Source organism: Micromesistius poutassou (genome assembly GCF_964030765.1).
Source record: "Micromesistius poutassou genome assembly, chromosome: 9".
Classification (NCBI taxonomy): Eukaryota; Metazoa; Chordata; class Actinopteri; order Gadiformes; family Gadidae; genus Micromesistius; species Micromesistius poutassou.
Window position 1 is genome coordinate 218,662 of NC_140279.1, and position 25,000 is coordinate 243,661.

The 25,000-nt window shown below is 50.9% G+C and overlaps 3 protein-coding genes across 3 annotated transcripts in view; all 3 read left to right on the plus strand.

The window, feature by feature from the left end:
• The window catches only part of mob3a (MOB kinase activator 3A), a 4,807-nt gene extending 1,004 nt beyond the window's left edge, over positions 1 to 3,803 (plus strand). Inside the window, exons 2-4 of the mRNA XM_084472749.1 lie at positions 1 to 512; positions 2,111 to 2,313; positions 3,432 to 3,803. The exon at positions 1 to 512 is cut by the window's left edge and continues 70 nt beyond it. Coding sequence (XP_084328875.1) covers positions 95 to 512; positions 2,111 to 2,313; positions 3,432 to 3,461 — 651 coding nt within the window. The 5' untranslated portion in view covers positions 1 to 94 and the 3' untranslated portion in view covers positions 3,462 to 3,803. The remainder of the gene's footprint in view (positions 513 to 2,110; positions 2,314 to 3,431) is intronic.
• A 3,132-nt stretch (positions 3,804 to 6,935) lies between these two features.
• Positions 6,936 to 19,513, plus strand: mknk2b (MAPK interacting serine/threonine kinase 2b). The gene is made up of 14 exons (XM_084472746.1): positions 6,936 to 7,039; positions 7,415 to 7,569; positions 7,927 to 8,014; positions 8,152 to 8,253; positions 8,353 to 8,450; positions 10,308 to 10,387; positions 10,524 to 10,597; positions 10,802 to 10,906; positions 10,993 to 11,048; positions 11,221 to 11,316; positions 15,250 to 15,444; positions 15,625 to 15,789; positions 15,884 to 15,924; positions 16,062 to 19,513. The coding sequence occupies exons 2-14, from the start codon at positions 7,519 to 7,521 to the stop codon at positions 16,351 to 16,353; spliced, it is 1,443 nt and encodes a 480-aa protein (XP_084328872.1). The 5' UTR covers positions 6,936 to 7,039; positions 7,415 to 7,518; the 3' UTR covers positions 16,354 to 19,513.
• Positions 19,514 to 23,405: 3,892 nt separating this feature from the next.
• The window catches only part of rexo1 (REX1, RNA exonuclease 1 homolog), an 18,462-nt gene continuing 16,867 nt past the window's right edge, over positions 23,406 to 25,000 (plus strand). Inside the window, 2 exon segments of the mRNA XM_084472753.1 lie at positions 23,406 to 23,707; positions 23,888 to 25,000. The exon segment at positions 23,888 to 25,000 is cut by the window's right edge and continues 821 nt beyond it. Coding sequence (XP_084328879.1) covers positions 23,524 to 23,707; positions 23,888 to 25,000 — 1,297 coding nt within the window. The 5' untranslated portion in view covers positions 23,406 to 23,523.

The following is a 25,000-nucleotide window of genomic DNA, read 5'->3' on the forward strand; positions in this document are numbered from 1 at the left end:
TCACACCGGTTCACCGTCCCCAGACCACACACACACACACACACACACACGAGCAGATCGCCCCCCCCCCCCGCACCACCCCCCCCATGCAGCCATGTCTCTGGGCCTGAAACAAGTCTTCAACAAAGACAGGACATTCCGCCCCAAGCGCAAGTTCGAGCCGGGCACGCAGCGCTTCGACCTGCACAAGAAGGCCCAGGCCTCGCTGAACGCCGGGCTGGACCTGAAGCAAGCCGTGCAGCTGCCCCACGGCGAGGACCTCAACGACTGGGTGGCGGTCCACGTGGTGGACTTCTTCAACCGCATCAACCTCATCTACGGCACCATCAGCGACTCCTGCACCGACCAGACCTGCCCCGTCATGTCCGGGGGACCCAAGTACGAGTACCGCTGGCAGGACGACCACAAGTACAAGAGGCCCACCGCCCTGGCCGCGCCCAAGTACATGAGCCTGCTCATGGACTGGATCGAGGTGCAGATCAACAACGAGAACATCTTCCCCACCAACGTCGGTAAGATGTGGGGTCGGACTCAGGACCTGGCTCTAGAAGTAGGTCACAGCCTGCTGCCCCCCCCCCCCCCCCCTCCCCTCCCCGGGGAGAGAGAGAGGGGGGGGGGGGGGGGGGGGGGGGGGCTACATGGGCTTCAGACACTTCATGTCTTTGTCTGACAAAGTTTTAGAATATTTGGTTGATGAATTGGAACAGACACCTATTTACTGTTGTTCAAACTGGTTCAGTGTTGCATGATGATGATGCAACGTGTATAAACCCAATCGATTTCCAAGTCAGGACATTTGCCAACAGAGGATAAAGAGGGACATGTCATTATCCCCATAATGGATATTACATTCAGCTGGTCAATGTCTACATAATGGAGTAGTTTTATTGTTTAATGAAACGAATGCTAACAGACTGCTGCTGTTAGCCTTATTGCCAGCAGTGTCCAAAGGCCTCCAGACATTTTAGAGCAGTCTTCATTTTGACCTTGCTCGATCTCCGAGTTGCATTGTTGGCATCTCATGAACAACAGAAGCATCTCAAAAAAGCATGTAAGGGTCACGGTTCCAGTGTAATCTATGATTAGAAACAACCTTAAAGGACGAGGCTGTTAGGACGGTTCATAACAGTGTCCGTCCAGTCGTCAATCAGCCATTTGTTCAGCTCACCCTCTCTTGGGGTGTTGGTGCCTTTTGAAACGTCCCAGTTGGCCTCCATTATGTTCAGAACGAGGGTTTAGCAGCTCCCCTAGCTACCATAGCTCCCCCTCCTACACGTATGGAGATGTTGCTCTGCATTCAGAGTTCAGATGATCTCCGCGGCCACCATCTCAGATCACATGATCCCAGTGCCCAAATCAGTTCATAAAAAACTGAATTCTGAAGCAGACACCGCCGTTACCATGGTGTCCATGCCAACCACACTACTGTGCACATCTACTGATGGAGGAATCCTTGAACGCTGACTCCAGCGGCCTCCATGTTGATTCTGTGTTTGCTGGTCTGACTGTTGTTGTTGTTCAGTCGGACTGGGACCAGTTATCACTGGATTCTGATATTATCCACATTGGAAAAAAGATTGCAGCAGCCAAACAAAAAATCGGATCTGAGCAATAAATGTTGAATGAGTGCCGAGGCCCGTCGGGCGACACACAACCACTCAGTCTTAACGTGGGCATTGGTTTCTTTGGCACTTTGAGTGACAGCCTCCTAGCCGTGGCAGATGGACCCAGCTATGGGGCTAAACACTGGTTTGGAGTTGGATGGATGTGATCAGAGCGCGTGGACACGTGAAGGGGGGGGGGAGGTTACCTGGGTTAAAGCTTTAACTCATGCCCTCAGGATTCTTATTGGAACATGATTAAATTATTGCACAACCCAATAACCCTGACCCACAATCAATGGATAGTAGAATCAACTATTAAAATCTAAATAAATACAGTACACTACAGTAAAAGATAGGTTGTTATTTTGTCATTTATCACTGTTACGAGCGCTTTTACCCTGCTATTAGCCACAAAGACATTGATATAAATGCTCATTTACAGCAGACATTCATATGAGTTGACCAGGTTATCTAACGAGCGCTGTGTCCCTCTCTCCGGTCCACAGGTACTCCGTTCCCCAAGACCTTCATGCAGGTGGCTAAGAAGATCCTGTCCCGTCTGTTCCGAGTGTTCGTCCACGTCTACATCCACCACTTCGACCGCGTGAGCCAGATGGGCGCGGAGGCCCACGTCAACACCTGCTACAAGCATTTCTACTACTTTGTTACTGAGTTCAACCTCACCGACCACAAGGAGCTGGAGCCTCTGGTGAGGAGACTGACCCGATCGCCGTCTTTAGTTTAGATTTTGTATTTATTGATTGTGTCTGTGCTCTGCATGCCCTCCTGCATGGACTGCATTGTGCACTAGTGTTGGCTGTCATTCTGTCAAAGGGTACTGTGCTGTATGTACATTTTAAACTAATACTAATACTACTAATACTCTTCACCTTAATGCTAGGGTAGCCAATTTATTTTAGAACATTTTTGGTCATATTTGTTGACATTTTCTTAACATCCCGATAGCAATCAATAAATCAAATAAATAAATGTTTGCTGCAGGTGTAATAAGTCGTCAAATCATTTTATTCTACCAGAATAGAATGATTTGATGGCTTACCTGTCTGTCTGCATAGCAGTCTACGTGTCTGTCTGTCTGCAGTCTACCTGTCTGCCTGCCTAGCAGTCTACCTGTCTGTCTACCTGCAGTCTACCTGTCTTGTCTGCCTAGCAGTCTGTCTGTCTGTCTGCCTGTAATCTACCTGTCTGCCTGCCTGTAGTCTACCTGTCTGTCTACCTGTCTGTCTGCCTGCAGTCTACCTGTCTGTCTGCCTGCAGTCTACCTGTCTGCCTGCCTGTAGTCTACCTGTCTGTCTGCCAGTCTGTCTGCCTGCCTGTAGTCTACCTGTCTGTCTGCCAGTCTGTCTGCCTGCCTGTAGTCTACCTGTCTGTCTGCCTGTAGTCTACCTGTCTGTCTGCCTGTCTGTGTGGATGCCCTCTGCCGGGCGCTCCCAGAGTCCTCACAGGTCAGTCCTCTTGCGTCAGCGGTGACGTGCTTTGGGGGAGTGGCTCGGGCCTGAAGGAAGCGTCAGTTTGTTTGGGGGAGGACACTTTTAAAAGCTAACGCTGCATCGTTGGCCCTAGCTTTATTAGAATTCAGAAATGTAAATATGGTACAGAATGTTACAGTCTTCTAGGGAAACATGTTATTGACGTTATTCTACACATTGCCTTACTTTAAGTAAACTCTGGCCTTTTGCTATAATGCCGTCCAGACAATCCTCAGATTCCCAAGCTCTGTACGAGGTCGGAGGCGGTTGGGTAAGGCCTGAAGGTATTTCAAGTACAAATTGCAGCCATGATTACCTTCAGTTTGGTGTTTTTCAGAAGGAGATGACCTCTCGGATGTGCCACTGAGCGTCCCCAGCAGACCGGCTGATCCCATCCGTCCAATAGAAGACCAGAGAACAAAGAAATACAAATCAGACAGAGTTTTTATTTTTATATTTAAGTACTGTAATCTGTTTTAGCCACATAGGTTTAACCACGAATCTCATTGTGTTCCATTATATTCCTTTTAAAGAGTTCAAGCATCTTATCAGAGCACAGTATTAATGTTTTGTTTCTTTTCTTTCATTTTTAATCATTCCAGAATATGTTTTTGTTGCTCTTTCCAATGTAAATTTTACCTAAATTGTAATCAGTTGTGACAGTAAATAATTAAGATTCTGTTTATTAAATTAAAATCACTCTTTTCTCTGTTACTTAACCCTGAATTGATTATTGGTGATCAAACATTCTTAGTTCACATACTCTCATCAAATCAGTTTTTTTGGTCGCTAACAGTTACGTGTTCATGATGACGAAATGTATTCAATACATTCGACACAACCTATATTTTAGCAAAAGAAAACATAAACGTCGTTAAGGGTTTCTTTCCCTGAAGAGTTTTTACTAGAAAGTAGTCTATTTTGGTTGCAGTTGCAATCCACCCTTTCTTCGGTTCTCCGGTGTCCGCGTCCTGGCACCGAGAGACGGCAGCTGGGAGCCAGACTCCGCCGGGCGGGCCCGAGTAGCCACACGGTGGCGACACGCACAAGAAAATACTAGGTTTGACAATAAGGAAATCAATGCCATGTCTTCGTTATACCAAACAAACGAACCCAGGCACGTAAATGAGAAATAGGTTGGGCATTTCCGCTGCGAATTCAGAGTTGTGTTGCGTGTTTTCCGCAGTAGGCGAGTGTATTATTATCAATACATTATCAGTATCAAAAGATATCAGTATTAACTCTACACTATTTGTTAATATTCCACACCTATAACCGTTCTGACGTGCAATACGGTTTTCGCTGAATTTGATGCAGTGTTACCTTTACTGCAAACCCTGCATTTCGTATTTCCATGCGGAGTCGTCCCTCAGCGGGCGACGTGCTGGTCGGCAACCTCACGGCTGTCGTCCAGTTCTGTCGTGGAATTCACCTCACTTGCCTAGATAGCATTGGCAACCAGGCCTAGTTCGGCCTAGGATAAACAGCACGACTAGGCCAATGTCATCGTTGTGGGTATGTGGATGTTTGGACGAATACAGTTGGTGACACACACACACACACACACACACACACACACACACACACACACACACACACACACACACACACACACACACACACACACACACACACACACACACACACACACACGTTCAAATCAGAGCCTAGTCAGAAAAGATGGGTGTAACTTTCACGGCTGTGTTAACTTCTAGGAACCATTAAGGTACAGTACCAAGTAGGCTACTAAGGTACAGAAGACTGTAACAGTAACATGTGATACCGTTACATAGTGCATGTCGGTGAGTACATGCGCTATTTGGAGTTACTTACTTTACTTGCCAGGCCAGATCAAGTTTACCCATGTAACTAATGTTTACACATAATTTACACCGTGTTCAAGCACAAACAAACTTTTTATTAATACACAGGATCAGATGGTATAATCCCTTGTGCCAAAATCCAGGGAAAACACATATTCAGAAGCCCCTGTCCAAACCAACCTTCAAGACAGACAACACGAAACATATTGCTTCAAGCAGACAAAGTCCCAAGTGGAATGCTACAGCGATATGTGGCCGGCTCCTAGCGCTGTGGTTTCATATAGTTTAATTAGTTGAGAGTGTTTTGGAACAACACCTACATATCCACTATATTCCTCCAGGCTCATTTAGGTAACATGCTGCTGAAGTCCACTCTCACACCCCAGTAAGGGTTTATGTCCTTGTTTAACAACGCCTGACGCGCTGCGTTCCGGTGACCCACCCCCTGCACGTCAATGTGCAGGCTTGTTTTGCACCAAACTGGACCATGTGCTCTTGGCTGGAGACGGACTGCTCCCACCTTGCGTAATGTGTGCTACAGTCGGCCTCTATGTAGCATGGGCTGGAGCTGGGAGGAGCAGCACAGAGCATGGAGTCACAAGACATTGATTCTGGGAAAAACAAACCATACAAGGATTAGACTAGGATATCCTTGATAAACAATGGTTTATTATCAGAGAACAGTGCATCAAATGTTGTGCAGTGACATGAGGTCTAGTCTTGGTTGGTATTGCATAACGGATTCTTATCATCGGATTAAAGATACACGCACAGGTTGATATAGTGTCTATAAAGCAAATGAGGGTGTTATAGTCTGAATGTGTTTTTAAATGTAAACCATGAGAACAGGAGTCAGGTTTCGTCCCGTGATAAGCCTTCCGCTTTGGCATCTGCCAGTTAACGCAAAGCTTGTGACTAAACACGTTGCTCGTACATCACAACTCAAGGCCTTGTGTTTTCATTATCACTGCTCCGAGAGAGTCTCTTTCTGCCAGCCTGCGGAACGTGCTCCACGTTCGGTTCCACGTGTGCTGTGCTACTGGTGTGCTCCCCCCCAGAAGAACACCACTGGAGCTAACCATCACTCCCTTCCTCATGTCCTGATCAAACGGGACCACTATTATGACGCATATGGCATGCCCCTGTTTGATATGTTGACAATGTAACAGAGGCATGAGACGGGTGGTAAGGATTGTATTGGTAAGTCACGTTCCTGGCCCACAGGCTGTCCCTGTTCTTATGGAGTACATACATTAATGCAGTACAAAAAACTAAAAATATATCAGAGCTTGTGCGGCTTGAATGTTTACCTACAGCTCATTTTGTTATTTAGTCCATAGAAAATGTGTACACTATGATACAAAATCGCAAAATCTTTAAATTGAAAGTCTTTCGAATGTATTTTCACCTCCAATTGTATAAAATGTACAGGGTTGTTGCTTTTGCTCTATATTGAGTCCGTCTTTTTTATTATTAAAATATTTATTATATATTATATATATATTTATTTACATGAAATAAAACAATGAATCGATATGTACAGAGAGAGTATTCTTACTGATTACTAAATTGTGGAAAGGTTAAATATTATCCTTCCAATTGCATGGATGTTTTTTTGGGGAGGTTAAAATCGTGCGTTGCACAAACTCTCACATTCACGCGTTCATTGTCCAAACAATCGTATTGGCTATTGTGTTTGATTCTCTCTGTATCCCCTTAACGTTGCTCCGTGTTGTTTCGATAATTATTTGAGCAATAAGCAATAATACATCTGAAACATCAAGAGTTCCTCGATCTGTATTCCGGTTACGTATGGTGCCATTGTACAGCAGCATAAGATGTAAAATGGTAGGAGCAACACATCCTTCTAGAACCTACGTCATCCTCAGCCTCCTGCTGATCTTCAGCGCGGGAGGGGCTGGGGGCGGGGGACGGGGAGGGGCTGGGGGGCGGGGACAGGGCGGGTGGGAGGAGTCAAGAAGAGGTTATAAATAAGCGTCGCAGGGTGTTTTTCCACCACCCCCAAGCACTTACCATCAGGCCCGTCCGCCACCATAAGCTGCGGCTCTGAAGCAGTGGGTCAAAAACAAACCGACGCTGGAGCCTTAAACCTACCGACGGGGTAAGGAGCCGTTCGTTAAGGTTTGGGGACCGTGGCGTTGGGGTCCAGGGGACCGAGCCGTAGCGTTAGGGTCCAGGGACCGAGCCGTGGCGTTGGGACGGGGTTTAAAGGATCCTCCGTTCAGCTGACGTCAGCTTTGTTTTGCCCTTAAGTCTCATTCGGGTCGACACATTGAACGATCAATGTGATTGAGCCAAAGGTTGAAACGATGCGGGTTCCACTGCACCGCCCGTTCCACCCCCAGTGGAGGTGGAGTGGAGGTGGAGTGGACCGTCTGCTGCGCCACGGCTCGCCGTAGCGCTAGCTGCGCGCTAGCTGCTGCACCGTCGGACTCCCAATGCGTCTGGATCCTAAACAACCCGTTTTGTCTTCCAGGGCTCCCGTTTAAAGCACTTAAAACCAGCGTAGTGTTCTGCCCGCTTTGTCTGAACCCGTTGGACCCACTCACCCACTGCAGCAGCCGTCCGCCCAACACAAACATGGTGCAAAATAAAACCACAGAACTCTCTGGATTCCATCGCTCTTTCAAGGTTGGTAAATTATTTCCAGAGAGAAGGGGTACGCCGCATGCCTCACACTGTGAGTGCACTGCCAGCCAAGACATGTGTGTATGTATGTATGTATGTATATATATATATATATATATATATAAGTCCTTATGGCAGCGAACGGGCCCAGAGGGGACGTGCGCTAGTGAAAGCGCCTGGTTGGATTCTTGATTTTAATTTAAACTAATTTATGTTTGTGCCAAATAGACCTTTGGTTGTTGTTGCGAGCCAGGTCTGGTTATTTGGCAATGTGCGGGTTTATTGTAGGTTAAGGTGAGAGTTCAAGACTTATCTTTACAGCCAAGCCTTGAAGTCTTAACCATTTTTCTGATCTTCCAGGGCCAGAATCCCTTTGAGTCAGATGACTTCACTAAAAATGGTTCTCATCTTGATCCATCATTCAATTTCGATTCCTCCCCAAGACATGGTGAGTATTGTATGGTGAGATCATGACTAGTGCCAATTCAACATCATAAGCACCACAGCTCAGCAGTGTCCACTGTGTACCACCTCAGAGACATCGCCCTTGTGTCTAAACGAACACGACCCTCTCAATGTTGACAGACATACCCTCCAGTCAGCCAATCGACATCCCCGACGCCAAGAAGAGGAACAAGAAGAAGAAGCGTTGCCGGGCAACAGACAGCTTCTCAGGACGTTTTGAGGGCAAGTTACTGTTGTTGAATTTCATTCTTCTCAGCGGCGCACACACACACATGACGATTTAGAAAGCGGACTCTAATAAGCTGTGGTCGCGCTCCGCAGATGTGTACGGTCTCCAGGAGGAGATCCTGGGAGAGGGGGCGTATGCGCGCGTGCAGACCTGCATCAACCTCATCACCAACAAAGAATATGCAGTCAAGGTAGGCCCCTTGGTCTCACTCCGTTTTGCACAGTGTAACGAACATGGCTTTGGTTAACTCGAACGCTCGACATGCAGTTTGTTGTTTTGCAAAAAAGGCCGAGCGCCTCGGCGGGTCCACTCTCCTGCGCCGCCGTTTTGCAGTCTCACTGCTGCTGCTGCTGCTAGCACACACTTCCTGTCACATGGCCTGCTCCAATCAGAGCGGCTCTTGGGCCGGTGTCCGCCCCTTCTCTTCGTGCCCATTGGCCACGGCGGCCTCGAGCAGGGGAACATTGTGTACAGGCAGCTGTGCCAAAACAAACCCCGTTTGGGACGGGGGGGGGGGGCCTGGCTGTGACCCGGTGTTTACACTGCTGTTCTTTTGTACGTGGGCGGGGAGCTTCAAGACGTCGCTCTCTGCACATTTTGCGGGGAGGGAACGGCGGTGAGGAATCAGTTTTTTCTTTCTCGCTAGATTTGCAGAAATGGGAGGAGTTGACCGTCCCCTGATGGAATGTTTTAATGAGGTCGATCGGCGTTCATGAACAGGATTAGTTTGTTACTTTTACACTTTATTTAACCAACAATGGTTAAATATCCCCCAGTAGCGTTATTCAAGGGTGGGGGTTTGGGGGTCAAATGTATATTTAAAAAGAATTGGAGGTTCTGATCCTCTCATGCATGGGGGTCTGTTGTTGGTTTCTTAGACACGGGTTTCTGGAGCCCTGGGATTGGCCGGTTAAGTGAGGGGGGATAGAGGCGGCTGCTCAAGGTCAGCTAGGTCAAGATGGGGGGGTTCAGACTGTTCTGGCCAGATGTCCACCACGCGCACACAAAAGGGATTCAAGTGTCGGTCTGGGGTTGTAAACGAGGACCTAGCAGGGAGCTTCTCCCCAGAACCCCTCCTCGGTTTGTTTTTAGAACGGGCGGATTGATTTCCAGAGCTGCAGCGTGACGGGCACTGAGTTACTCCCCCCCCCCCCCCCCCCTCCGGACGTAGGCCCCGCGTTACAATGTAACCCCCCCCCTTTACTGCCAGACCAACGGGACAAAGTGTTACAATGTAACCCCCCCTCTTTACTGCCAGACCAACGGGACAAAGCCACATGCATCCAGATTGTTATATCACAGGTCCTCAGTCCGTGGCTATGTGTGCGTCTGCTGTTTTGCTGGCCGTTTGTTTACCCCGCAGGCCTTTTGTTCGGCTGAAGGCGGGGCCCTGGTGTATGGGACCAGGAGGAGGGAGCTGATTGGCACGTCTGTGCTGCTGACTCAGAGCGGAACAGTGCAGAGGCTTTAGGCTGGCAGAGGCCTCTCGCCTGTGCATTAATCCTAGACACACAGTGTGCTCTGCTCCAGGCGGCTTTCAATAGCAGCTGTAATCCAGCCAGCAGGAAGAGAAACAAGCACTTCCATGCAGACAATAACCGGGGCTGGAAAAGTCAGGCCCTTTGCCTTGGTGTCAGCAGTCTATCTCCTGGCAGTGCAGCGGGCAGCCCGTGGAGGCCCCACAGCGGATCAGACCCGGGCGGCTAGATTCAGAATATATTGTTGTCATCAATGATTTGGATTTGCTGGTTTGATTCCTCTTAAGATCTCACTTCAATTTGGAAAGGTGGGATCTGGAGGGCAATAGATATGTAAAATGTATATGCATGTATATATTTATGAGAGGAGGGGTTGGGGTGACGTCTGTTTGGTGAACAGAAAGGAGGTTAAACCACCTTTTGCATTTGGGTCAAAGGTGCGGGATGAAGTATAGGGGGAGCCCAGAGCCTCACCTCTTTATAAAACTTTATCAATAAGGTCCAGACGGAGCTTCTGGATCCCCGTTCCACTGGAAGGCTCTGGTCTCTAATGGTCTCTCCTCCCTCAGATTATTGAGAAGCGTCCGGGACACAGCCGGAACCGGGTGTTCCGTGAGGTTGAGATGCTGTACCAGTGCCAGGGTCACCGGTAAGCTCTGCCGCCACGTCTCGGTCCAGGACCCTAGAGCCCCTAGAGGCCCTAGAGCTCAGTCAGGGGGCTGCCCGCCCTAGAGGAGGACCAGCATCCGGTCTTATTATTATTATTATTATTTGTTTTCTTAAAGAAACATCCTGGAGCTGGTGGAGTTCTTTGAAGAGGAGGACAAGTTCTACCTGGTGTTTGAGAAGCTGAGAGGAGGTTAGCACACAGCATCAGGTCCCCTGTGCATAAACTCAACGCATGCGTTTAAACTTGTCTGCAACGGCCCTTTGTTGCACAACTTTGTTATTTTAAGACAGTAGCACAATGGAGAGTTTATGAAACCAGTAAAAACTCAATGACTCAAACTCAACCTGCTTACTCATTTTATGTTTTTAATTGATTGCATGTTTTCTTTCCAAGGGTCTGTCCTGGCTCAAATCCACAAGAGAAGGCACTTCAGTGAGCAGGAGGCCAGCGTTGTAGTGCAGGACATTGCTAGCGCTCTGGACTTCCTGCATAACAAAGGTAACCTATTTTTTCATATAGGACCACCTGGCGAATTCATAAAGATCCTTCAACAGCTGATGACTAACGCAGTCCCTTCCTCACAGGCATGGCTCACCGGGACCTGAAGCCGGAAAACATCCTGTGTGAGCACGCTGATAAGGTGAGCTGGACTCCTGGTCGGTTACGCCATATTCACAACAGCATTATCATAAGTTCAGGAATGGTCAGCGATATTGCGGAATAGCAGGATAAGAACATCTATCAGTTAATTCGGCCGTGTCATGGTATTAATATAAACCACTAAACATCCTTGATGCTTCTGCCGTGCCCAGATCTCCCCAGTCAAGATCTGTGACTTTGACCTGGGAAGTGGAATCAAGCTGAACGGAGACAGCTCCCCCATCTCTACCCCGGAGCTCCTGACTCCCGTGAGTATGCATGCTTATGGTCTTCAACTGCTTTGGTTTGCTCGTCCACGTTGAACGGCAGATTGCCTATTAGATCCTTTCATTGGCGTCGTGGTCTGGCAGTACAGGTGAAGGACATTCACACCTGTTTTCTCTGAAGTAACGTAGTCGTAAGAACAACTGGTGTAATGGGCGGGTTGTGCTCCTCAGCCCATGTGCTTATCAACCACACTGGGCTAGAGGCCAGTCCCATATCAACATCCTGTGACCAGGATCAGTTGAAAAAGGGCTGAGTGAATTAGGTGGGGGGGAAGGTGGGCAGATAGTGACTGTGTAACCCGAGGGCTTACGACACACGAAGGCGGTGCGCGCCGGAGGGCATGTTTCCTAACGGTCAACTGGTTGGTTGTTATGGGGGCTGATAGTGGGCTGTCTAGGGAGATGGATTGGAGCAGGTGATGCCAGTTACTTAAAGCTTTAGGGAATGGGGGCCCGGCGGGGTCAGCTCTCTAGTGGTTAGCTGCCAGGGTCCTGAGTCGCGTCGGGGGACTGGCTTTGTAAACACTGACTGGAATGTTGTGAAAGGACTTTCAAAGTCACTGGGCAGTCCTTTTTGTGTTCGTGTTATGGCTAGGAGATTTACCACTTACACCCAGCCCACAAAATCTGCAGAAACTTAACATTTCTACATGCCATGAGAACCTGGATATGATCTAAAGGAACATTGTGCCCCGTCACAAGGCCATGTCCTCATGAGGAAGTTTAAAGACTCTTATCCCAGGAACATTAAAGACCACATAAATATATATACCCAGACTCCTCCCCTGGCCCTAGCCACACACAGAGAGGCTCAAAGAATAACAAACTCCACCAAGCCCTGCTCCGTGCCCGGAGCTCTTCCCTCCTACCAGCCCCGGCCTTTCCTTTGTGTTCTCTATACAAAGGGAATGCAGGCGTGTTCTAGCGCCGTGGCCTGTGCCCATTACCTAGCAACTGCGCCGTGATTGGCTGCGGCGGCAGGAGGGGATGAGGGGGAGGAGCCAGCCGGCCCGGCCTGCGCATGCGCCCCGTGCTTGTTTTCGTGGGCCACATGATCACATGCGGTCTAATCAGATCCTCCCCCCCCGACTGAGGTCCTGCACCTCCGCCCTCTGGCCTCGCATTCCAGCACTGCTGCTGTTTCCTCTCTCCTCTCTCCCACCGGCCATGTGGTTCCGGTTCAGAGCCCAGCCCTAGGAATGCTTAGGGGGCGGGGGGTTCTGTGGGAGGTGGAGGTGGAGGCAGGGGGTTCTGTGGGAGCTGGAGGTGGAGGCAGGGGGGTTCTGTGGAGGTGGAGGTGGAGGGGGGGGTTCTGTGGAGGTGGAGGTGGAGGGGGTTCTGTGGGAGGTGGAGGGGGGGGGGGGTTCTGTGGGAGGTGGAGGCAGGGGGTTCTGTGGGAGGTGTAGGTTGGGGGTTCTGTGGGAGGTGGAGGCAGGGGGGGTTCTGTGGAGGTGGAGGCAGGGGGTTCTGTGGGAGGTGGAGGCAGGGGGTTCTGTGGGAGGTGGAGGCAGGGGGTTCTGTGGGAGGGGGTGGTGGAGGCAGGGGGTTCTGTGGGAGGTGGAGGTGGAGGGGGGGGTTCTGTGGGAGGTGGAGGCAGGGGGTTCTGTGGGAGGTGGAGGTTGGGGGTTCTGTGGGAGGTGGAGGCAGGGGGTTCTGTGGGAGGTGGAGGTTGGGGGTTCTGTGGGAGGTGGAGGCAGGGGGTTCTGTGGGAGGTGGAGGTGGGGGGTTCTGTGGGAGGTGGAGGTGGAGGCAGGGGGTTCTGTGGGAGGTGGAGGTGGAGGCAGGGGGTTCTGTGGGAGGTGGAGGCAGGGGTTATGTGGGAGGTGGAGGTTGGGGGTTCTGTGGGAGGTGGAGGCAGGGGGTTCTGTTGGAGGTGGAGGCAGGGGGTTCTGTGGGAGGTGGAGGTTGGGGGTTCTGTGGGGGGTGGAGGTGAAGGCAGGGGTTCTGTTGGAGGTGGAGGCAGGGGGTTCTGTGGGAGGTGGAGGCAGGGGGTTCTGTGGGAGGTGGAGGTGGAGGCAGGGGGTTCTGTGGGAGGTGGAGGTGGAGGCAGGGGGTTCTGTGGAGGTGGAGGCAGGGGGTTCTGTGGGAGGGGGTGGTGGAGGCAGGGGGTTCTGTGGGAGGTGGAGATGGAGGCAGGGGGTTCTGTGGGAGGTGGAGGTCGAGGCAGGGGGTTCTGTGGGAGGTGGAGGTTGGGGGTTCTGTGGGAGGTGGAGGTGGGGGTTCTGTGGGGGGGTGGAGGTGGAGGCAGGGGGTTCTGTGGGAGGTGGAGGTCGGGGGTTCTGTGGGAGGTGGAGGTGGGGGTTCTGTGGGAGGTGGAGGTGCAGGTACAGCTGATGACAGGAGCACAGCCTATTCCTGGAAGTCTCAGTCTGATCAGAACCGGCCACTGGACCAGAGGGGTGTGTCCGTCTGTCTGACTGAGGCCACCCCTCCACACATCGAGTGGAACAGCCCAGACTTGTTGTTGTTTACCGAGCAGTAACTGCCCCTAATATACATATAAGGTTGAACTCTTGTTTGATAAGAGCAGACTCAGCTGATGACGGAGCCCCTTATCGTTGACCTGGGAGTCTTTCACAGCGGGCTATCTCTTAACGGACTTGTGTTTGTATTGGATTGGCCCCCTTATGTAAAACAACCATCAGGGGGGGGGGGGTGCCTAGATAGGCCTTGATATCGTATCGCTATCAACCTGCCCTGTCTGTTCATTATGATGGGCGGGGGTGGGTGGCCGTTGAAGGGTTTTATGGGCAGTGGTTGACCTGGTTCTGTGGGGGGGGGGGCTGCGGTCTGTGGTGCCCCCCCCCCCCCCCCCCAGCCACAGTGGAGACGTGGGGGGGCTGGGCTTCTTTGCTCTTCGACAGAGGGGGCTTTGTCTGTGGAGATTCCTTTAGTGCAGGATTGCATTGCATAAGGCTGTGGGAGGAGCCAGTGGCAGCGCGGTTCATTACAGAGAGCTGCTCTCTGTAAACATGGCTCACTCTGAAGGAAGCCTTTAGGCTACTCTTGTTTTCTTCCTCAGACGATGGTTTGTATACTAATGACGTTAAACCCAAATAAGGTATTTCATACGGTACTATGCAGCACCGTTTCGACGTGTGTTCAACATGAAGCTGGAACATTATCTTCCTTTTTTTTTTTTTACTCCTTAAGATTAAGAAATGGTTTGACACGTTCCTAATCCACATGCACTGTAGAAAAGCATTTTACGGCATTAGGCCTTTTATGAAAGTATGATTTTTATATTCGGATAACCCTGAAGTAAAATGGAGGAAATTCTTTGTTTGGCATCTTGCTGAACTTAGCGTAGCCCACTCCCCTCATGAGACCACTCCCCTCATGAGCTCCATCGATGTGTTCTGTGTCAAGAATCGGGTGATCTGCTCTGATTGTGCACAAGGAGCACTCTGCTGGTCCCCGGCTCGCAGTAATGCAAATCCTCTCCTTCCAGTTCGGTGCGTTTTGCCCTCATTCTGTAGCGGACCACTCGGTGCGTTCACATCTCTTCAGCGGTCACAACAACGAGCGGCTCTGCCTCACTCTCGCCTCCTCCTGCAGCCTCGCTATTAATAACAGAGGCTGGGGCCTGGAGCCTCTCATGTTGTTAAGAGGAGCAGCTCTGAACAGATCCCTTCTACTGGAGGTGAACTGCATGTGTCCTAGGCTCTGTTCTGCAAGAACCACAGTGTAGCTTCCACAGGCGGGGCCTTGTCTGTTCCCAGTGGAGCCCCGAGGGCCCTCCTCCTGTAGGGGAGCACATGAGGGATCAGCTGCTAGAGAACCCAGTGTTGATGGCGTCCCAGCTTGTTGTCCTCCTCCTGCAGCAGCAGCCCGGGGCGTGGTGTCAGCTGTTAGTCTGGGCCCAAGGCTGAAGCTCTCTCTCTCTCTCTCTCTCTCTCTCTTTGTTTTTGACAGTGTGGCTCCGCCGAGTACATGGCCCCCGAGGTGGTGGAGGCCTTCAGCGAGGAGGCCACCATCTATGACAAGCGCTGCGACCTGTGGAGCCTGGGGGTGATCCTGTACATCATGCTGAGCGGCTACCCGCCCTTCGTGGGGCGGTGCGGGGGTGGCTGTGGCTGGGAGCTGGGAGAGCCCTGCCACACCTGTCAGGTACGACCGTCGCTCTCTGGCCTTCTATCGCTGAGCTCCTTGTCTCCTAATCTTTAAAAAAAACCTAAACCTGGTTGAACCTGATCTCTGAAGGATCCTGTTTTCTTAACAGGCCAACTGTAACTAAACCACCTGTCGGTTTAATGGTATGCACTTTTTTTTTTTCTTATTATTTTTCAGAACACCTTATTCGAGAGTATCCAGGAGGGAATTTATGCGTTCCCTGAGAAAGACTGGGCCCGCATATCTTCAAGTGCCAAAGACCTCATTTCCAAACTTCTGGTGCGGGATGCCAAAAACAGGCTGAGTGCCAGCCAGGTGCTGAGGCACCCCTGGGTGCAAGGGGTAGGTCCTCCTCTGCTGCCGTGGGTGGGTGGGTGGGTGGGGGGGGAGTGGGAGGAAGCCAGTGTCTAACAATGTCCTGACTTTTGTTTCATAGGGCGCCTCCGACACTCTGCCTACATCCATCTTGCATCAAAGGTAAGATCTTTGTTGGCTAAGAAGACGTCTTTGTTTTAGTCCGCTTGCGTTCGTCTTCTTGGTGTCGTCGCGTCGTCTCTCTCCGGCGTTCTCTTCTCCTTCCGTTGACCCCCGTTGTTCGTCTTGTGCGCCCTCAGGACCAGCAGGGCCCGGGGCCTGACCTTCTTCGCCGGCCAGGCCATGGCGGTGAACCGGCAGCTGGCCGAGCAGGACGGCATGGAGGAGGAGGAGCAGCAGGAGGAGCCCCTGGTCATCACGGCCAGCGGCTCCTCGATGCCCCTCTTCCCTCCGTCCAACTCCAAACTGGGTGGCCGCCGCCGCCGGCAGAAGGACGGCCAGCCCAAGACCGGGCCCAAGACCGGGCCCGTGTCCGCTGCCGAACTCCGGCAGCTGCTGGCCCCGCTGGTCATCATGGGAGACTGTGCCTGACCGGCGCCGGCCCCCCCCCCACCCACCCCGCCCCCCCGCCCCGCCCGGCCTGAAGTCCCCCCCCCCCCCCCCCCCTGGTGTATGACCCTCCTCTGAAACCTCCGGGGGGCCCCGGGCCCTTCAGCTGTCCAGGCCTTGCTGTACATGAGGACTGTTGCCCATAGCTCTTCTCAAAATGCCTTCTGCTTTATCGGCAGCACACAGAAAACAAGCACATCCTCCCCAGGGGCGCGCCCGCCGCAGAGCCATGTTATGTTTGTGGGTATAACATGCACCATGTCATGTTATACCTGCGGGTATAACATGAACCATGTCATGTTTTACCTGTGGGTATAACATGAACCATGTCATGTTTTACCTGTGGGTATAACATGCACCATGTCATGTTATACCTGTGGGTATAACATGCACCATGTCATGTTATACCGGTGGGTACGCATGTCACGGCTGCTGTGGAGGGCAGCTCAGTATTCGGGTTAAAGTAGAGGAGGTGTTTTGAGTTAAGTTTTATTTTTTTTTATTTTTTTTCATACACTTCAGGAGAAATTGAAAAACTCATTTCTTTCCAACCGAGACACCAAAGGACAACCTGTTGTGCTGCTTCCACATGTTACAACTGGATCCACTGTGAATTAAGTTATCCGGAATGTTCTCTTTGCCTGTGCGTTGTGTGCAGGGGTGGCCGGAGTGCACGTGCGTACAGGCATTTATATGCAATATGTAAGATGAAGGCTCTTTTTTGTCTAGAAGGGATTCCAGAGCTCGAAGGGCTGTTCCTCCTCCACACTGTCCCTGCCTGGTGCAGTCCGTCGGTGGCCGGCTCCCCGGTCTATTCTTTAGTTCAGATCAAACTTCAATTCTAGCGCTGTTAAGTGTTCTCGACCGTCTTTGGTGATTTTTTTCATTTAATTGACCGTGCAGAGTCTGCATAGGTTTTTTTTTTCCGGAGCTGGATGTAAAAGTTGAACCCTTATTTTTTAAGCATATTCTTACGGAGAAGCACTAATGGAAAAAAAAAAAAGACCCTGAGAAGGTGTTCCCTCTAACATGATGGTCTGATCACTGGTGTGGTGGTTCCCACAGCGGTTCTGGTGGACCCAGGGTGTGGTCATCGTCTCTCATGTGACGGGTTTTTAAGTCTGCTCGCTTTTGGCTGCTGGGAGCCACCGGCGGATTGGGGCTCATCGAAAGGCTTCCACGCAGACGAAAGATGGTCAGTGATGCTTGATGCTTAGCGTAGATCTTCTGTGGGTTACATGACTGGATGAGGGCTTGCCGGGAGAAGTCGTTGGTTTGAAGGGTTGAAAGGGGAATCCCCTGGGGTCCTGGAGGCCGTCTGTCTGTCCAGCCAGTGGACGCGCTGCTGCACCAGCAGTTTGTTGTTTCAATCAAGAACTTACCAGCAGCCATTTTTCATCACGTACTAAACCACCAAGCAGTTTTCCCTTCTTCTCTGGAATTCCTCAAGTGTCCATGTTTTGATACGTTGCCATAGACAAGACTCCTTGTGCGATGGCCGACCGATTACCTCGCTTAGTTGTTTTCTTCCTCGCCAGTTATTGCATAACTGCAGGCGATGCCTGTTTTGATTCTTCTTGTATTAAGACCAGTCAGTATAGGTGTGCTTCAACAGGCCCCCACTAGGGGCAGCGTGGGACGTGTTTTCAGGGTCTCTTTCCGGGGTTAGTCGTTTGTTCTGACGTCGACGCATCTCAAGCCTTTTGTTTATGCCATGGATACAGCTTCACCGCAAATTATTAAAAAAAATAATAGAATATGAGGTTATATATATATTTTTTTTTTGTTGGTATAACTAAATCTAAAATAAAATGGAAAGACATTCCAGGAAATCCAAAAGTACGAAGTCTTCCACGGTTGTAGAGCGGTATTGATGAGCTTACTTTTGTTCATGTTTTGAAACGCGGTGCCACCCTCCTTCGGGGTGGCAATGAGGCTTTGTTTCCATGGTGATTCTCATGCAGGTGCTGTTTATGTTCAGGTCGAACAAAAGTTTTTTTCCTCCTTTTTAAAAAAAAAAAAATCTTTTTATTTTTTTGTGTTTTGGTTTTTGAAAGGTCCGCGTATGTGGCGTTTGAGGCGAGGGAATGATCTGGGTTGAGTTCATCTGGAGCGGTTCATGCCCAGGAAAGGCTTTTTATTTTATTTTTATATCTTTTTTTTTTTGTTGTTGTCGTTGTTGTTGTTGTACCTTTTTTGTATGCCATCATATTGGCCATGGGTTTGTTCAGAATAAGGTTGATTCTTTCTGACTCGTGTCGAGGGGTCCCAGACGCTGTAGTGGCCACCAAAGAGAGGAACCACCAGGGGGCAGCACAGTGCGCCGTACCGTTAGACGCGTTGATAACAGGACACTGATTGTAATATTCTGGGGTGGGAGGGGGGGGGGGGGGGGGTAGACGGTCTGTGCATCATTATGGGTTAGGGTCATTATGGGATGTTATGTCTTATAGTAAGACTTACTTGAATTTGTGTTTGCAGTCGCAGTACTTTGCAACCAATAAATCTCTAAAAAAGAAAAATGCATTAGGGTGATAACGGTAATCTATGGGTTTACCCACACTATTCAGTAGTTCTGCCTTTCTCTTCCCTTGATTGACAAGTTTCTACATACATGTTCAGGTTTCTGATTCTCAGAAATGCACAGTAGTCAGCCATACTCCGATATCCTTTTTTGGTTATGGGAGTTTTTGTTGGTCTTGACCATTTCTACTTGGCGGTAATTTGCAGTAACTTTGGACTGCCTTTTATTGAGTAGAGGATAACATTATCCATTCAGCTCATATGTGTTTATATACTTTTTTTTTTATAACAAAAAACGGTCAATTATGACTTCCACAATTTGAATGTAGCCCAAAGGCTTACCAACAGCGATAAATTGTTCTGACATTTGGGTCAGATGCATATTTCTCCCTTTTTTTTTTTTTCCTTTTTGGATGTGATCTGATCGACCCAGAGCTCATTAATCACTGAAAGATAATGTAAATACATCCTCTGAATAGGAACAACATTTTGATTCGAAATAAGCACTTTACTGTACCATGCGAATGATTGCAGTTCACTCGAAGCAACATTTGACTGTTGCTACAGAATTTTGTATCGTTTTCTACAAAAAAATGCAATAAAAATGCTTTGAACCACGTTTCGTTTGTTTTGTCTTCGATCCAAAGGCAGAAGCTGCCAGATGGCTTCAGGTTCACTCACTCGTGTCACTGGTTTATATTTACCATCCGAACGTTTCTCTGAAGGTGACGGAATCACCCTTCAGATCCCTTTGATGTTCGATACGCTCCTCCGGCCTCACTGTCCCACAGGAAGCGGAGCGCGGACGCAGGGGGGGTGAGTGTGGGTGAGCAGGGGGGTGAGTGTGGGTGAGCATTGGGGTGAGGGCCGACAGACTGATGCAACTCGCCGTAAGCTCTGCCCGTTCCTCTGGACTGATGCTCTCAGGCTAAATGCATACTGGCGGAGGGCGGAGGGGGGGGGGGCAAATCGAGAAGAGTTACAAGGGAGTTTCCTCTTGGTCTACAAATGGCTTGCATGCATCTCTTACGATATATTTAAACACGACCTGATACTCCTGGTATGTATGCACAACTCGTTGCCTATGAAACAAGCCTATTAAAGAGAGCGATAAGAATGCTCCAGAAAAGGGATCACTAACTTTAAACGCCACAATGATGACATGTTGAATGACTCAACGTCCCCTTGACGGTTAACCCGGTTTCTCTAGGGCAGGACACGCACCACAGATTGCAACAGATTTGTTCTCCTTTCTGTTTGGTTCTTCAGCCAAAACCACCGAATCAGAATAGAGGAACTCGAGGCTTAACTTACAATAAAGATCGTATATGAATGAGGCTCCAGTGGGTCTTCAGCGCCGCCTGCTGGTGTAACGCGGGACTGGGTCTTGGGTCATAACGGCACTGCTGGTCTTCGTAGGACCAGTAGTGAGACCGTAGGAGTTCATTTATAGAGCGCCATAACCATTCATAGTGCTTCAAATAGGAAGAAATCCCATGTCACAAGAGATAAAGGTCACGTCAATTGAATTGATACATTATCCAATGTATTTGTTTATGATAAACGTGTCCTTGACATTGGTATGACAAATGATTTGAGCCTCAAACGCAATAGGAATTCAACTTGAAGAACATTATCAAATTCTGAACCGACCTATAACAAATCGATACTTGAATAACGCAAGTGTAGCAAAGATGTAAGTATTGCAGTGAACCCCCTGGAAGTTGAGTCCTTGTGCCTGTAGCTGATCTGATCTGGGGCTGCTGGTTTGAGACCCGCAGGCTCTGACCTCACAACTCCTGTTTGAAAGGTTCAGAAACACGAGCAGAACAGAGGTGGACCCGCCGCCCTTCACCCTGAGGACGGGGGGAGGGGGGAGGGGGGAGGCTCCAGGGGGTGAGGGGATGAGAGGGTGAGGCTCCACGGGGTGAGGGGGTGAGGCTCTAGGGGGTGAGGCTCTAGGGGGTGAGGCTCTCACAGTCGTTGAGACGTCAGCGGACGGGGACAAAGTCCTGCAGAGTAAATATTGCTCCAGCCGCCCTGAAGGCTTCTGGGAAAGCGGCTGCTGGCAGCTCCCCGCTTCAGGTCGGCTTAGGTGTGTGTGTGTGTGTGTGTGTGTGTGTGTGTGTGTGTGTGTGTGTGTGGGCGTGCGTGTGTGTGTGTGTGTGTGTGTGTGTGTGTGTGTGTGTGTGCGTGTGTGTGTGTGTGTGTGTGTGTTTTTATCCTGAAAAAAACATTAAATAAAGTCAGTAAAATGTTCCCTTGGAAAGGGAAAAGAGAAAAAGCAACAGCTGCGTTTGTGGAAATATAACGGACCCAAAGTGTACAAAGCTGTTGGCTTCAATGTCTGTGTAAAGTTACCTATTTACTTATACTTTGTTCACCGGCCGTTCAAGGAGAATATTGCTTGACGTTACAGTAACAAACTCTTTGACGACCTCATCAGAGAACACCGCTTCTAACAAGGGCTCTATCCTGCCCTCTAGTGACGGGGCAAGGCTTTGCAGCCGAGCAGTAAACGTCACGTTCAAAACGTACACTGAGATAGGATCTCTGTGGGAAAGCGAGGAGGACAGATGGACTTTCTTCACTAGAAAAGGGGATGATTATTTGTGATTATTTTATGGAAACACTTGAAACTGACTGAAGTGCCGCACTGATGTAATGACTTAATGTAAAGGGTTTGGTTGGAGGTCGTGTGTGAGGCCGAGTGACGACGACGGAACAATGACGGAACCAAGTGTTGTTCTGTGGGTCACATCGCTTATACAAGTATCCTATTCAGAGTAGACAGTGTGGGATTCTCGAACATGCATTGGCTGTTATTTCATGACCCTACAGATTTTCCTACAAGTTCGTCCTTTGTACAGAGAATGTACACTCGTGCACGTTCTGCAGTTCCTAGGCCTACCTAGGTTAGGCTAAATGAAAAAGAGAAGCCTTGAAAGCAACCTGTGGATCTTTAAAAATGTTTAATTTATGGTAATTTCTCATTGGTGCTTGCTAATTGCATCACGTGTTTGGCAGCGAACTTAAGCGCGCCTCGTTTCTCTTGGGGGGGTTCGGCTGCTGAAGGTAGGTCGTGGATTTATTCTCAATGTCTCGAAAATATAAGGCTTTATTTAGTGATGTGTTCAACACGCAGGGAATAATTGAAACCTGCACTATACTGACTGGCCAGCTGTTGTCATTTTTTTTCAATATTTGGGACTTAATCCTCGTAACAAACTGCTTTAGGAAAACCTGGATGGATAACCGCATGGGTGTTGTGTTAGTGCTTTTTAGCTGAGGAGAGTTTAGCTTTAAAAAGGCCTAACCAACTTTTAAGATGATATCTTGTTTATTTACAGCTTCTTCTCGACCGTTTTAGGGACTATTTGAAATGGTTTACTAAGAGCTGCCCACTAGAGAACCGCTGCCGTCAGGCGCTCAGCAGCCCTGAAGCCCCGCGGCCGGATCCCCCAGGAGCAGCACCTCGTCTGTCTGTCTGGAGCCGTCCGTCTGTCCGTCTGTGTGTCTGGAGCCGTCTGTCTGTGTCTGGAGCCGTCTGTCTGTGTGTCTGGAGCCGTCTGTCCGTCTGTGTGTCTGGAGCAGTCTGTCCGTCTGTGTGTCTGGAGCAGTCTGTCTGTGTGTCTGGAGCAGTCTGTCTGGAGCCGTCTGTGTGTCTGTGTGTCTGGAGCCGTCTGTGTGTCTGGAGCAGTCTGTCTGTCTGGAGCCGTCTGTCTGTCTTGGAGCAGTCTGTGTCTGGACCCGTCTGTGTGTCTGTCTGGAGCCGTCGTCCGTCTGTCTGGTGCCCATGTTACTCCGTGTCTCCCTCCAGACCTCCCCTGCTGTTCGACCGGCAGCTCGCTGAAGGATTCCTGCTAAATAAACTGTTGCCCATCCGCCTCGTTATTCAGGGTTACATTGTAGCCCCTAACCCTCTAGGGCCATGCTCTAGCCCTAACCCTCTAGGGCCATGCTCTAACCCTAACCCTCTAGGGCCATGCTCTAACCCTAGCCCTCTAGGGCCATGCGCTAACCCTCTAGGGCCATGCTCTAACCCTAGCCCTCTAGGGCCATGCTCTAACCCTAACCCTCTAGGGCCATGCGCTAACCCTCTAGGGCCATGCGCTAACCCTCTAGGGCCATGCTCTAACCCTCTAGGGCCATGCTCTAACCCTAACCCTCTAGGGCTCTAACCCTAACCTTAAGGTTAACGTGGCGTCGCCTCATGCGCTCACGACCTAAATTACTTCAGAATTAACCACAAACAATTATTTACCGCTGGGCTGTTAGTGACTATAAACCAGCGCCTCATGACGATAAACGGGTCCATCACACGCCTCTGACTAGTATCTTACTAGTATCTAACTAGTCTTAAAGTGTCCCTCTGCAATCTTAGCTTAGCATTGCCGTAGCAGCAGGGCAACGTCTGCGCGCGCAGCGGGGGCGTGTCTATCCGCAATGACGTAGATGAGCGCGACACGTGGGGCGTCTCGCGACACATCTCCCCGACCGTCCAACATGGCGCCGGAGGGACCTTGTTATTGTTCTGCCGCCCGACGCTCTTCGTCCTAGAGGGAAGAGGAGACCGAGCCGGACTGGGGGGGGGACCCGCGGGGATGAGGAGGGCGCTCCGACGACGACATGCTGAGATCCACCGGGTTCTTCCGAGGGCTCGAGTGCCCGTTTTACGCGGACTCCGCCGAGGTCCCGGGTCCCGACAGACCCGGGTGCAACAGACCGTACTGTCACTTCAGGCACAGTCGGCAGAGACGCGCGTCCCACGGCGTCGACAGGAAGCCGAGAGGCGCGGACTCCAAGCTCAAAGGTCCCCGCTGGTTGCCTGTGTTTCTGTGTCTGTGGTGTCCGTATGAACCCCTTTTACCTTCATGCTGTCCTCCCATGTTCCGTTTCCACCGCCTGAACAATGGTGTCACTCTGAAATGCGTTGTTGTTGACGTCCCTGTCTTTAAAAAACCCCTCTTCATTTCTGTTCTGTATCGCGTAGATCAAGCGTATGACCCGTTCAACCCGGAGGTGGGGCCCCACAAAGAGGATGGGGGGGAGGACCTCAGCGGGGCCCTGGAGCTGGTCAACCAGGCCATCAAGGAGGTCCAGAATGAAGTGGAGCGGGAGAAGAGGAAACTTTCTCGGATGGGCGACGACGAGTACGAGCCCACGTCCAACAGAGGCCCGTGTGCGGCGGAAGCGGTCAAAAAGCCCAGAGTGGCGACCTCCCACCTGGCCTACGACCCCGGGAGCTACCAGATGACCACGGCGGAGTACAACCCCACCCCGGGCTGCAGCAAGTACACCCTGGACGCGGACGTCAAGGGGGCCAACTCCATGGAGTACGTTCCCACGTCCGTGAGGAAAGGGTCCCCGCGCACCCCGGCCGCACGGCCCGCCACCGCCGCCGCCGCCGCCCTCCCCGCCCCACCGACGTACTCCAACAGCGGCTCCTCCTCCTCCTCCAAGGGGAAGTACACTCTGGACAACTCCAAGCCCACCACCGACATGGAATACGACCCGCTCTCAAACTACTCCGCAAGGATAGCCGGAAAGCACAAAAAGGAAGAGGGTATAAAGGAGAACCGAGCGTCCAAAGCAGCCAAAGCGGGGCGGCCGTCCGCGGACAAGGAGTACGTGCCAACAGCCAAGCGGCCTCGCCAGCAGAGCGGCGGCGGCGGCGCCGCCGACACGCAGAAGTACACCTGTTCAGACACCGACGAGGAGAGCTCCGGAACGGAGTACCGGCCGACCTCCCTGAACCGGCTCAAGCGGAGGGAGGGTGGCGGGGGGGCGGCGGCGGCGGCGGCGGCGGGCAGGAAGGACCCGGGGCTGGAGAGCGGCGCTCCCCCTCCCCAGAGGGGCAGGGAGGAGGTCCGCGAGCAGACCCCCAGGGATCCGGATCCGGAGGGCTGGGAGTCGTGGCCCCAGGAGGACGGCGTGGAGAGGGAGAGGCCGGCTGCCAAACCCAGTCACGGCAAGAACTGCAAATCGGAAAAGACTCTGAAAGCAGAGAAGACGCCGAAGGCGGCGGGCAGTGCAGTCAGCAGTGGTGATAACGTCCGGAAGGAGAAGGGCTCGGCCAACAAACCCAGCGCCGACGGTGTGAAGA

Bases quoted from the DNA above. Each gene is read 5' to 3' on its own strand.
- mknk2b (XM_084472746.1), top strand. From the start codon at position 7,519: ATGGTGCAAAATAAAACCACAGAACTCTCTGGATTCCATCGCTCTTTC. The intron at 10,907-10,992 runs GTAACCTATTTT...CCTTCCTCACAG, and splicing joins GGACTTCCTGCATAACAAAG to GCATGGCTCACCGGGACCTG. The intron at 15,445-15,624 runs GTACGACCGTCG...ATTATTTTTCAG, and splicing joins AGCCCTGCCACACCTGTCAG to AACACCTTATTCGAGAGTAT.